The sequence below is a fragment of the Simochromis diagramma genome, unplaced genomic scaffold, assembly GCF_900408965.1.
Source record: "Simochromis diagramma unplaced genomic scaffold, fSimDia1.1 OVJJ01000322.1, whole genome shotgun sequence".
Lineage (NCBI taxonomy): Eukaryota > Metazoa > Chordata > Actinopteri > Cichliformes > Cichlidae > Simochromis > Simochromis diagramma.
Window position 1 is genome coordinate 246,856 of NW_024386731.1, and position 14,279 is coordinate 261,134.

The window sequence follows — 14,279 nt, forward strand, 5'->3', positions numbered from 1 at the left end:
TATTAAATCAAACAACAGAAAGTTTAATGCTCCTAAAAGTTTGGAACTGAAACTGATATGTAAAATCAACTAGTGTCTCCACCTAACAGCCACAGAATTAAACAGGATTGTAGATTACTGGAAAATTATTTTTGACAGAGAATGAATTAAGGCTATAGTGGGAATATCAAACACTAGGTTTAAAAAAACAAAAAACAAATTTCCTATTTGGTATAACTTGTTCTGGCTTATCTCACATGGTGATGAAATCCTTTAAAAGTTGGACTCAAAAGTTATTTTTTTCCCCCACAGAATAATCAGAGAACAGATCAAACTAATGGTTGTTTCTGTTCCTCTCCATCAGAAACATTAAACTGGTGCAGTTGGTTGGTTTTCATGAAATGACCCATCTATCGCCTGGATATTCTACTGTAAAATGTGACAGATTTGAACTCTGATGAACCCAACTGCTATCTGTCATTCAGTTTATTAATAAAACCCACGTAGCCGGTCATTGGACTGAAAGTTTATTGAACACTAAAATTACCATGCTTTACAATGCAGGAAGAGAAATATCAACGTAAAATATGCTGTACAGATTTTTACAGTCATTCACCAAGAGAAATTGAATGGCCTCACCGCTTAGAGCCTCACTCCTTTAAGGTATGTGTGTTCTGTCTTAAATCTTATATCACTGAGTAATATTATGCTGTACGTCTCTGACTAAAGTTAAATGCCATTAAAAACCATCTCTCAAGATTTTCAGTACAAGAATAAAAAGAAAAAGGTCTATTTGGTCCGGGTGTTATCCAAGTATTTAAACCCACCATTCATTCTCTAAATTAATAATTCTGTTAGCTCAGGTTGGAATTAAGAGATACAGATTAGAGCAGCTAGATGAATGCTTACTGGCTAGTGGGTAGTTTGCTTGGTACATTGGACCCACAATACAGGTAAACTATCCAAATATACATGTTTGGACAAACTGTATCAGTCCAGTATTTCTATGCTGTTTCCAACAACATAGAAATAATTCCCTGCAGAGTTAGATTCACCCCCAAAAATCTTACGAGCTATAAAACATGTTTGTTCAAGTGAGAAATCCCTGAAAGTTAGTGAAATTTTAAAAAATAAAATAGTAATAATTTAGCTTAGTAAAATATTAATTTGTGTCTGCACCTACAGACTCAAGATATGATCATACCCATGTTTTATTATCTGAGAAGTGGTTGTTTTCATTAAAGAAGCGAAAATGCGAGGGAAGGTGATACCTGGATCAAGTGTCATCCTCTTTCTCCTCAGCTGAACCTACTGAGCTGAAGTCAGAGCTCTAACACACGAAAATGTGCATAAACATGTTCATTTCTTCCTGATATCATTATAATTACTTATTGATGGCAGATTAGACATGCGACTCTACGGCCTCCAGACAGCTAACAATGAGCTGGCTAAAACACAACAGCAATAAGCTAATGCTATATTAGCTAATGTTAGACTCAAGTGTCCTAAAAATCACATTTTCCCTCCAATAAACAATTTGATTACATTCTCACATCGTATGAGAGTTTAATCGCTAAGACTCTGAATCCAACAAAGTTAGCTCCACTTCAAAGAAAGTGTTACTAAAGGGCAGTGTTTAATGACAAAAAGTTCGATATCCTCAACAACACTGCAGTATCGTTGTCAGACAGAAATGAGCTTCACTGACTCATATTGGACTCAGCCACAAAGTTTTGCAGTTTCCCTCTAGAGTCCATAGATGTCAATACATATTGCTACTGCTGAGGTGAACAGTGGACTGACAGCCTGCACTCACTACAGATGAATGGAAGCCACCTTAGCTAGGATTGTGCATTTGAATTGGGAGGGGTACGAAAACAGAACTCAGTTGAATGCAGTCTGCTATGTACTGACATCTAGTATTGAGATTTTGCACATTGTAACTTTAATCCTCTAGTTTATTTGAAGATTAGAATCTGTGGGACATGCAAAATTATCCTTAAAGCTGTAAATATCAAACAGTAAATTAGCAAACAATTGGTTTTTAGCTATTTTCTGTCTGCTGCTTTTAACATTTTTTATACCACGTAATTTTACCAAAAAAGCACATTGACTTTGTGGAGCTTTAGCTGACAACAATATGAGGTAAGTGTGCTAAACACTCATTCATTCGTTCGTTTGTTTGATCCACAGGAAGCCCACCTGTGTGCCAAAGTTAAGCCCATCTCTGACATGGGAGAAGTAGTTTTCAGGGTGACATGAGGTGCAGGGCGTCACGCAGGACCAGTGCGTCATCGTGTTGTCATGGATGTGCTCGGGCAGGACGCCACCTTTCTGGAGGAGAACTCTGGGATGGGAAATTAGACATATTGTTTGGTTCACAGCTGAGCGAAAAACAAATCCCATATATGAATTCAATATTAAAGACCTTAAAGCTTCAGTGTACTATTTCCAACACATACTCAAATAGTAATGGCTGAAAATTTAAACAAGGACCTCCTTTCTCTCCTCTTACCTCCTCTCCATACAACCCAGAATGGGTAAATGCAAGAAGACCCTTAATCTTAAACTGAAGCTCTTACTTGATCTTATTGATTAACTCCATAATAAATATAACACACTCTAACACTAGTGACAGAATGAAAGTGAACTTGGAGAATTCACTCAGCTATGATTTCCTCTGAGATGTATTTAAGTTCAAGTCTGAGTCATCATTGAGTGGCTGCCACAGTTACCTTTTACATCTTCAAAGAACGAGACTAGTACATCTTGGAACATCTCTTAAAAATAGAATCTGGGTAGTCAGTGCATCCACTAGTCTGTTTAGTCTGTTTAAATACACTTTGAATTTGTATATAAAACATCGTGAACATTTTCTGAAATTCAGGTTAAATTTGAGCCAGACTCAAATGAAAAGGGCATCTTCAGAATGCTTTTATGACCTTAGCAAGAAAATATAAATTTTATGTGAATGCCGATCAACATCCACAATAAATCCTAAATTTGTTTCTTGCTCTGCAACAATCAGTTTTCCCTCATTGGTTAATCTTAGAGGTGGGAAGTAATAACGTAGAAATACTTCATTACTGTACTTAAGTAGAATTTCCAGTTATCTGTTCTTTACTTGAGTAATTTTTTTAAAAAGTGGCAGGTAACACAATGTGTTTGTGTGCAGTTTGTCACACAGTGTGTGTTAAAGGTCCGGCTGCTGTATTTTACAGAGAGCGAGATACAGATAAGAAATACAGGACAGGAGAGGAAGGAGAGAGCTTAGATTTAAAGGTAAGGATTGCTCAGTGGTGATAAACTGGAAATTTACGAAAATCTACTGAAGCTCTTAAGAGAAATTATTTTGAGTTGTGATTCATTTCTCCACACTGAGACCTTGCAATTGGTTTTAGGGATCCCCACCTGCTGAATCCCACTTTAACCTCTTCCCTATTCATTCTCTTATTGCAGACTAAGACTCCCTCTACAATGTAGGCAACAGAATATAGAGCTATTTTCTTTTCCTTGTTCACAGACATTCTGTACTTTTCTCAGCTCTATTTAATCTATTGTGCGAGTGTTCTCGTTTCATGAGCCGTACCTGTTGGCGAGACGGATGTCGACGTGTGGTCTGGCTGATTCTGGATCAGGAACACAGTCTGGATGGATGCTCATGAAGTCCAACGCCTGGTCTCTTTCCATGGTATAGCAGCAGGGTCCCACTGATGGTCCCACAGCCACCACAATGTTGCTAACTTGGCAAGCAAATTCTGTCACCATGGCATTCACAGTGGCCATGGCAACCCCCATTATGGTTCCTCTCCAACCTGTAAATGTAGCCATTTCATCGTCAGAGTTCATATCGTAAAATTGTACCACTGCAGCCTCTTTTGCACGCTCTCTTCAACTGTTTGGTTTTAGCTTGAATAAATAAATCCTCTAGGGGGCACCAAAGGCTAAAAAAAATTATATAAAGAGTCTATAGCATAAATAACACTGAAAGAATTTACTTTGATTCCAAAGAATGTTGAAGTGTGTGCTTTCTGCAAAGTCTTCTTAAGTTCCTCTACTCAAGTTTCTCTTTCACACACATAGACATATTAAAAACACTAACTAATAGTTCTGATGTGCATTTTTTTTTCTTGATTGGCCCCCAATGAGATGATGGTTCCCTAAATTAGCAGTCAGTGGTCAAAACTTTGAGAAGCAGTGAGGGCTGACCTGCATGTGCGACTCCGATAACTTTTGCGACGGGATCAGCAAAGAGGAGCGGCATGCAGTCGGCCCCTGGAGCTGCTAAGACGAGCCCAGTCTGATTGGTCACCATTGCATCGTAACTCTCGGGCTCAGCTTTCCCCAAGACCCAGACATCGTTAGCGTGGTTCACCTTCAGAAAACAAGCCGACAGTCCTTTAACAAAACACTGATCTCACATCACTGACCCTCAGCACTGAGGTCAGAACAAAACTGTCCCGAAGTTGGAAAACAAAAAAACAAAAACAACTAAAAATAAAAAATGAGTGTTAATCTGTTAATTATTTGTTACTGTTGCATATTCATTTTCTTTGACTGTGAATGCTCGTTTGCTTTAGTTTATTAACATGTGAAATACGTTGGTGAATATTAAAAACAAAAGATTATATCAAACAGATGTGCATCCAGAATTAAATATGTAAAACTTGCACCTTAATATATGCAAGTTGATATATTTTTATACATGCTACTCGTACTTTAAGGTGCGGCTGAGAGGATATTTTAAGTCTGATATTTGGTGATTTAAAAATCCGATATTCCAATATAATATTTGTTTTTCTTTCAGACACATAGAATCCAAACAGGTTTCTCTATGTCTGTTACACGGAGCTATTTATTGCTCATTTGCGCTCTGTCTGCCAGCTTGGATCAGCTGGTTGTTTGTTGTGTTTGGAATGTGGACGTTGCAGGATGCCCTCTGGTGGACAAGTCATGTAACATCAACATTCATAACATGGTTGAACATGGTTGTTTCTCCCATCTCTTCTTTACTTTTTCGTTTTTCATACAGTTAATATCAGCTGATAATTGCAGGCTGCCAATTGGTCAGACTCTAGCTTTAATTACTACAAATATGTTCCAACACCCTTTTTACATAATACAGATAATACATTAAAGGGGAAAATTCTAATAGTGTTGAGTACCTTGACTAAATGCATGGGCTGAGGATGGAAACCAGCATGGAGGGCTAATCGGCGCCTGTTCTCCATTACCACAGCCACTGGGTCCCTCCTCCTGCAGCTGCTGAACAGATTCAAGGAGGATAAGGTCGAGATGTAGGACACACCACCTGTACGGGTGCTGAAGCCATGACCAAAACAATCTGAGACAAAGAGGGAGAGAAAAAAGGTAAAGTGCTTTTCTAAAATAACACATTGAAATAAATACATTTAATAGCATTTAAATGAATGCTAAGCTACTTCTAGCTCGGTTTGTATTTATTTACCAACATCTCGTCAACAGATTATACTTTAATAGAAAATTTAACACAGTGCACTAAATGATAAGAAAATTCATTAAATGTCAGGATTAAATGATAACATGAGCTGATCTCATGCACAGTTGTGTGAAAAAGTGTTCCCCCCCTTCCTGATTAACTATTTTTTGTATGTTTGTCACACTTAAATGTTTCAGATAATCAAATAAATTTAAATTCTAGACAAAGATAACACAAGTAAACAATTTCTAAATGAAAGTGTTTATTATTAAGGTGGAAAAAATTAAACCTACATGGCCCAGTGTGAAAAACTTTTTCACACCACTGTATGTCTCCTGTTATCAGTACACTAGGACATATTTGCATGGACATAGGAGTCCAACGGTATATGGTGTTGGGTATTGGTACATTCTCAGTTTCCCTTACTCTATAGTATTCTAAGTTTAAGTGGTATAAAGATATAAAATAAAACAGTCAAGTAGCAGTGAACAGTTTTTCTCCAATTAAGACTGGTTTACTATGCAAATATATAGTACAATTATATTAATAATAAACAAGTCATGAGAAGAGGCAGTGAATCACTTTCAATTTCGGAAATCACCATATTCACAAGGACTGCTGGAATTGTAATTGGTGCAATATTTGTCACTAGGTCAACCTGTACGTATAAGAGTATATGTATGACTGTATGAATGGCACCTGTTTGAACTCATCATCTGTATAAAAGACACCTGTCCACAGCCTCAAACAGTCAGACTCCAAACTCCGCCATGGCCAAGACCAAAGAGCTTTCGAAGGACACCAGGAAAAGTATTGTAGACCTGCACCAGACTGGGAAGAGTGAATCTACAATAGGCAAGCAGCTTGGTGTGAAAAAATCAACTGTGGGAGCAATCATCAGAAAATGGAAGACATACAAGACCACTGATAATCTCCCTCGATCTGGGGCTCCACGCAAGATCTCATCCCGTGGGGTCAAAATGATCATGAGAACAGTGAGCAAAGATCCCAGAACCACACGGGGGGACCTGGTGAATGACCTGCAGAGAGCTGGGACCAAAGTAACAAAGGTCACCATCAGTAACACACTACAACGGCAGGGAATCAAATCCCACAGTGCCAGACGTGTTCCGCTGCTGAAGCCAGTGCATGTCCAGGCCAGTCTGAAGTTTGCCAGAGAGCACATGGATGATACAGCAGAGGATTGGGAGAATGTCATGTGGTCAGATGAAACCAAAGTAGAACTTTTTGGTATAAACTCAACTCGTCGTGTTTGGAGGAAGAAGAATACTGAGTTGCATCCCAAGAACACCATACCTACTGTGAAGCATGGGGGTGGAAACATCATGCTATGGGGCTGTTTTTCTGCCAAGGGGACAGGACGACTGATCCGTGTTAAGGACAGAATGAATGGGGCCATGTATCGTGAGATTTTGAGCCAAAACCTCCTTCCATCAGTGAGAACTTTGAAGATGAAACGAGGCTGGGTCTTCCAACATGACAATGATCCAAAACACACCGCCCGGGCAACAAAGGAGTGGCTCCGTAAGAAGCATTTGAAAGTCCTGGAGTGGCCTAGCCAGTCTCCAGACCTCAACCCCATAGAAAATCTGTGGCGGGAGTTGAAAGTCCGTGTTGCTCGGCGACAGCCCCAAAACATCACTGCTCTCGAGAAGATCTGCATGGAGGAATGGGCCAAAATACCAGCTACTGTGTGTGCAAACCTGGTAAAGACCTATAGTAAACGTTTGACCTCTGTTATTGCCAACAAAGGTTATGTTACAAAGTATTGAGTTGTATTTTTGTTATTGACCAAATACTTATTTTCCACCCTGATTTACGAATAAATTCTTTACAAATCCTACCATGTGAATTCATGGATTTTTTTTTTTTTTTTTTTTTCACATTCTGTCTCTCACAGTTGAAGTGTACCTCTGGTGCAAATTACTGACCTCTGCCATCATTTTAGGTGGGGGAACTTGCACAATCGGTGGCTGACTAAATACTTTTTTGCCCCACTGTATGTATGACATATTAAGTTTTGATAGACAAACTCATTCTAGCTTCCTTTCAAATATACACCCATTTACAGAAAATGGAAAACATGCTGTTCCCAAACAGTTAGTGTGGGACGGGGAAGTCAATCTGTTTTCATTTCACATATCGTGCACTAATGTTAACAGGAACCTTAATTGTTTATTTATTACCGTACTTTGCTATTGTATGACTACCAGTGGGCGAGATCTTTATCAACAGGAGAAGCTGTAAAATATATAAAAATACACCTAAAAGTTTAAAATCTATGCACTCGTTCACATTTTTAAAAATAATTCAATGGCCCAAATTGGAGTCTTTGTACGACCGATTCTGGCCCTCGAGACTTATGTTTGACACCCTTGATGTAGGAGGAGAAATCCAAACTCCATTCACTTATACAGTAATTTAATAACTCCCATAAAACTCATCAGTATATTTTGCTTAAGCCGACCTGGAATGAGCGCAGACTTCAGAACTGTGAGTTCTCCCTTCAGCGCAGGAAGCTGCTGCATAAACGTCGACACTTCTTCGCACACTTCTTCGCCAGGTGAGACCGAATCTGTGGAGGCTCTGCAACTAGGACAAGTCTCGTCCACCGGTCTCTGCTTGTACTGGAAGTCGTATATGGCCGTAAAAAGGAGGTTCTGGTAATGAGCCAGCACCTCTTTGCCCTGTGCGGTGGTGAGGACCGTGATCGAGCTCAGGTCCAGCTGGTCCAAAGTCTGCTTGAAACGGTACAAACTCTCCACTGCGGAGCTCGAGTCCAGGATGTGCACACTTTTGCAGGAGCTCAAGAACGTGTCTACGAAGCCGTTTTTCTCCCGGTAAGTGTTCCCGCACAGCACGAAGACCTGCGAGTCTGAAACCGAGTCCTCCAGCAGAGAAGCGCCCGTGCATGATGCACAGCAGCGGTGAAGCAGATCCACCAGCACGGCTCGACTCATCGCGGAGAAGCTGAAGTATCTGCCGCTCAGCACACAGAGAAAACTCGCAGACAAACGCAGACTCCCTGCCCTTTATGCGGGACCGCAAGGAACGTGTTTGACAACCAACATACCTCAAAAACTACAGAAACTACAGCTGACTCAGTACTTCCTGCACTGCACAGTCGCTCCGCCCACTCTGGAAAGTCCTAACGCTCGGTGGAAATTCTTCTTTCCTCAGCAGCTGCTGACTGCTGCATACAGTAAAGGTCGAGTGAAGTCCAAGTGTGAACAATACAGACTTTTCTGCAAAACATTAGGAGCACAGCATGCTGGCCACAAACTGCACCAGCGTGTCCCCGAGAAATACTGCAAGTATTAACCTATTAGCACACAGCGTAGGCTAAACCGCTACAGCATGTCTGTAGACACTCATGTTGTCAAACTGATATAGATCAGATAGAACGGCTTATTCTAATATTATTAAAGCAACATTTTAACCTTTTTAATGGTTTTGCATAATGTTATCATGTTGAGGTTATAAATGCATGAATAGGTTTAATCTAATGCCGTGAATAAATCAGAGTATACACCAAATGGAGTTCCTATTTTCTTTCAGCTGGTAAATACTTGATTGGAGTTTAGTATGTGTCATTTTCATGCTGTCATTCAAACAGTATATAGTACTGTGTATTAGAGTCAGCCCCCATTTCTTTATATTTTGCTAGGAAATAGGTGCAGCAGTTTGTTGAAACATGTACAGGCCTACATGGAACTACATGGTGGATGAAAATGCAACTCTATTTTTGATTGTAACAAGACATCAAACACCACTGGCTGAAATGCAAATCCAAACCATTACACAGCCTCCACCATGTTTTACAGATAGCTGTAGACACTCACTGTTGGATCTCTTTCCTGACTCCCTCCATGCATACTGACCGTGCATAAATAAATTATAACTTGATTGTAATTTGTTGTTTATGAAAGAATTACAGAGTGACAGGATTAACTATATTTTAGTGTTTGAATGATACTAGCATAATGTAAAAAAAATAAATAAAAAAAATAAAAAAGCTGAAAAGAAAGCAGATAAATGGGATAAAGAAGGTTAAAGTTCAAATGGAATTAAAATCAGGGTATTTTGTAACCTTAATTGATATGAGTGGCGTAACATAAGTAGTAGCACCACATTATTAATCATTTTTTGTCATGATGGAAATTATGGTAACTGCCAGAGCATATGATCCCTGTATGTACAGTCCATGTGGTCAAACTCAAACTTCCTCTATTTAGCATTTGTAAGCATCAAAAAACCAAGTAGTGACTAGTTTATTATTTACTACAATGAAGTTGGAATAAACTAAGACCAGCTTTTTAAGGAACTGATTAAAGCACAGTATTTGTCAGAAATATTTTATATCATTACAGCTGTCTCGAGCTCTAAGTAAAGTCATTAATGCATTCTTTGTTCCCTATTTACACCAGCTTTACAACATATTATAACCCATTTATTATACTCATATACTGTCTAATATAAACAAAAGCAATCGTCAGTGTGAATACAGTGTACAGGATTTGTCCCTGAAATCTGTACAGTACACAGGACAGTTTGTCAGCTGCTTTTGCTTTCACAGCACAGACCGCTGCTAGACGCGAGGAATGAGGAACAGCAGGGCTGCGAATGTCAGCTCTGTCTCTTTCTATGTGGAAATCTGACTCACCTGATGAGCAGGAGGATGTTGGATTTTCCCATGGGTTGTTTGTGAGCCACAGTGTCAGCAACGTAATTAACATCGGGTGCAACAGCACAACAAAGTAAAGAGAATGAAAACAAAAAGAAAAAAAATGTGGTGCTGCTGGGAGAGGTCAGTGAAGGAACTCGAAGGCATGCAGGAAGGGTTTTACTGCGTGATGGGGTAAAATGTGCTTCTGTGGCTCGTAAACTCTTTTATACTTTATGATACAAAAGTAATAATTAAAAAAAAAACAGCCAGAAGTACCCAATACCAAATAGCTGGGAGTATTCATTTCAACATTTAGTAAAAACATTCAATTGTTTTCCTTTGTATATTTCTGCACTTTTTTCTTTTTAATCATTTTAATTTTTATCATTATTATTTATTCATATATGAGTTTTTTTTTATCATATACTATATTCTGTCATATTATATGTTATTTATTTTATTGTCAGTAGCCAAATGCAAAAGTGTTGAAACTATATACCTGTATCTCTCTCTCTCTCTCTCTCTCTCTCTCTCTCTCTCTATATATATATATATATATATATATATATATATAAAAAACACCCAGCACACCCCTGCGGGCGGTTTATCCTTCAAGCTCGGGTCCTCTACCAGAGGCCTGGGAGCTTGAGGGTCCTGCGCAGTATCTTAGCTGTTCCCAGGACTGCGCTCTTCTGGACAGAGATCTCCGATGTTATTCCCGGGATCTGCTGGAGCCACTCGCCTAGCTTGGGAGTCACCGCACCTAGTGCTCCGATTACCACGGGGACCACCGTTACCTTCACCCTCCACATCTTCTCGAGCTCTTCTCTGAGCCCTTGGTATTTCTCCAGCTTCTCGTGTTCCTTCTTCCTGATATTGCTGTCATTGGGAACCGCTACATCGATCACTACGGCCGTCTTCTTCTGTTTGTCTACCACCACTATGTCCGGTTGGTTAGCCACCACCATTTTGTCCGTCTGTATCTGGAAGTCCCACAGGATCTTAGCTCGGTCATTCTCCACCACCCTTGGGGGCATCTCCCATTTTGACCTCGGGACTTCCAGGTTATACTCGGCACAGATGTTCCTGTACACTATGCCGGCCACTTGGTTGTGGCGTTCCATGTATGCCCTGCTTGCTAGCATCTTGCACCCTGCTGTTATGTGCTGGATTGTCTCTGGGGCATCTTTACACAGCCTGCACCTGGGGTCTTGCCTGGTGTGATAGACCCCAGCCTCTATGGATCTTGTACTCAGAGCTTGTTCTTGTGCTGCCATGATTAGTGCCTCTGTGCTGTCTTTCAGTCCAGCTTTGTCCAGCCACTGGTAGGATTTCTGGATATCAGCCACCTCCTCTATCTGCTGGTGGTACATACCGTGCAGGGGCCTGTCCTTCCATGATGGTTTCTCGTCTCCCTCCTCTTTTTTGGGTTTCTGCTGCCTGAGGTATTCACTGAGCACTCGGTCAGTTGGGGCCATCTTCCCAATGTATTCTTGGATGTTCGTTGTCTCATCCTGGACTGTGGTGCTGACACTCACCAGTCCCCGGCCCCCTTCCTTCCGCTTAGCGTACAGCCTCAGGGTGCTGGACTTGGGGTGAAACCCTCCATGCATGGTAAGGAGCTTTCTTGTCTTTATGTCAGTGGCTTCTATCTCCTCCTTTGGCCAGCCTATTACCCCAGCAGGGTACCTGATCACGGGCAGGGCGTACGTGTTGATGGCCCGGATCTTATTCTTACCGTTCAGCTGACTCCTCAGGACTTGCCTGACCCTCTGCAGGTACTTGGTGGTTGCAGCTTTTCTAGCGGCCTCTTCATGGTTCCCATTCGCCTGCGGGATCCCCAGGTACTTGTAACTGTCCTCTATGTCTGCAATGTTGCCTTCTGGTAGTTCAATCCCCTCAATTCTGACTACCTTCCCTCTCTTTGTTACCATCCGACTACACTTCTCCAGTCCGAACGACATTCCAATGTCATTGCTGTATAGCCTGGTGGTGTGGATCAGTGAATCGATGTCTCGTTCACTCTTGGCATACAGCTTGATGTCATCCATGTACAGGAGGTGGCTGACAACTATATATATATATATATATATATATATATATATATATATATATATATATATATATATATATATATGTATGACTTTATTTTGTTCAATTTTCATTATTGCTTTGTTTTAGCTGACTAACATGTTCATAGTTGCATGTAGTACACTTTAAATTGATTGATTGCATGTGCCCTGAGCCACCACCAGGGGACGCCAGATATCCAGCTCAGATACCACCTGCTTCCTCATCGTCAGCCTGCATGTTTGATAACACATTTCAAACTTCTCAGCAACTTACCAACCAGAAACAGGAAGCTTCACACATACAGATGTGTTTTACCTCACTGTGTGTTACCAGGCTACATGCTTTAAGCCCCATCTCAGGCCTTGCAGGCCTCCTTGCGTCGTGTATATGAAATGTGATGCTTGTCCCCAGTGGATGTCTCTGCTGCAGCTTTCTATTTTCCCACTCTGGCTGCCCACTGGGACTGAAGCTCCCTGTCAACTCTCCTGCCAAGGTTACAGCCTGCTTCTACTGCTGCTGAAGAATTTATTATCAGCATATATTTATATTTCTCCACTGGGATTGGTGCCTATTTCCATCTATATCTGTGTGGGTTTTTTTGGCATTGGCATAAAGTGTTACAAAAATAAAGAAGGCCATACGACTCATTCATCTGCCTAATGTGTCTATCTGACTGCAACTATATTTAATTTAATGATAATGTACTGTATTGATCCTGCTTGTCAGGAACAGGCATGTATTTTCTGCTTTCACTAAGTGGAAAGATTGTATGCGATGGCTTAACTCATTATAGATTAGGTAATCATTTACTAATGCTTATTAAAACAGTCATAGCGTTTGAAGAAATTTCATTTTTTGACCACTTATTGCAGCTGGCTGCTGCATGGGTTGCCATATTTAATCTAAAAATGCCAGTGTAACAGCAGTAAAAGGGTCCTTACTTCTGAGACTGGGCACTTACATTTCCTGTCAAGTATTTCTGCATGTTTTTTGTGCCTCACCACAGTTAGTGGGAAATGATTAAATCAAGCTGTGAATAAAGTTCAGTGAATTTCTCAAAATAATGCACAATGGAGAGCGATTTGGTTCATGGACAAAGGTGGCTTTTTTTCTCAAGATTTCATGACAAATTTAAGAAGATTAAAGGTGTGGAGTGTGTTCCAAGTGCTGCATTTGCATTTGGCTGCAGTTTACGGGAATCTTAGACGTGGTAGTCAAAACGGATGCTGGCCCAAAAGAAGGAGGACATCATTAAGCTTTGAAAAAAGAAAAACTCTGGTTACTGTGGTCAGTCAACTCTCTGGTGCAATATGCACTGATGAGCTCAGCAACAACAAAAGCCTTGAGACTACTGAGGGATCACTGATGACAGACAAATGTAATTATGAATAAAAAATTCTTCAGAACATCACCGCCAAGCCAAGAAAGAATAGAAAAAAACAGCATCGGGCCATGTCCACGGGTGCCAAACCTGACAGGACTGTGAGTCATTATTAGGAGGGTAACAAAGGTTACATTTTTGCAGGTTAATGATGTCCTCCATTTTTTTCTCTCTCTCAATGACTGTCTCATTAATACAAACACAAAGCACATCCAATATACAAGTCTTGTATAATCATGGAAGTACAGTGAGGCTGCCGCAACAAACTAGTGTCATTATTACTGCATAGATCTGTGTAAGTAAGAAAAGAGTTTTACAAGTGGACATTTCACTGCACTGGGAATGTAGATGCTTATAATATGTGAACACATTAAAAGCTGTGTAAATGTGCATCAAAAGAAATGTATTCCTAACTTAATTATTCAGAGTTCCTAATATTTTAGTCCCTTTTAGTTGTTTAAACCTTATTATTTTTGATTGACTTCAAGCGTTTTGTTGGATAAATGAACCCCAGTTAAAAGCCCAATTTTACTGTACTTGTTTTCATTGTTTTATAAGAGTGTGTGCCTGGTGGAGGACAAAAGCAAAGCGTCAGTTTGACTCCTGAGTGAAGTGAGTTAGCAGGTTTAGGAACACTGCAGAGTGAGATTCTGCTCAGTGGTAAAATATTGATCTCTGTATTAAACCTAAAGCTGGCTCCA

General features: G+C 40.2%; 1 protein-coding gene across 1 annotated transcript; it reads right to left on the reverse strand.

Moving 5' to 3' along the window:
• Nucleotides 1–285: 285 nt before the first annotated feature.
• On the reverse strand, nt 286–8,608 carry lacc1 (laccase (multicopper oxidoreductase) domain containing 1). The gene is made up of 5 exons (XM_040005187.1): nt 7,926–8,608; nt 5,145–5,323; nt 4,189–4,354; nt 3,569–3,794; nt 286–2,326 (listed from the first exon to the last, which is right to left on the reverse strand). Exons 1-5 carry the CDS (start codon nt 8,416–8,418, stop codon nt 2,146–2,148), a joined length of 1,245 nt encoding a protein of 414 aa, XP_039861121.1. The 5' UTR covers nt 8,419–8,608; the 3' UTR covers nt 286–2,145.
• Between the last annotated feature and the right edge of the window lie 5,671 nt (nt 8,609–14,279).

What these genes read in the sequence shown, in the direction of transcription:
- lacc1 (XM_040005187.1), bottom strand. Translation starts at nt 8,418, where the DNA reads ATGAGTCGAGCCGTGCTGGTGGATCTGCTTCACCGCTGCTGTGCATCA. An exon ending in GAAGTCTGCGCTCATTCCAG is followed by an intron (nt 5,324 to 7,925) that starts GTCGGCTTAAGC and finishes TCTTTGTCTCAG; the next exon opens with ATTGTTTTGGTCATGGCTTC. An exon ending in TATCGGAGTCGCACATGCAG is followed by an intron (nt 3,795 to 4,188) that starts GTCAGCCCTCAC and finishes CTACATTTACAG; the next exon opens with GTTGGAGAGGAACCATAATG.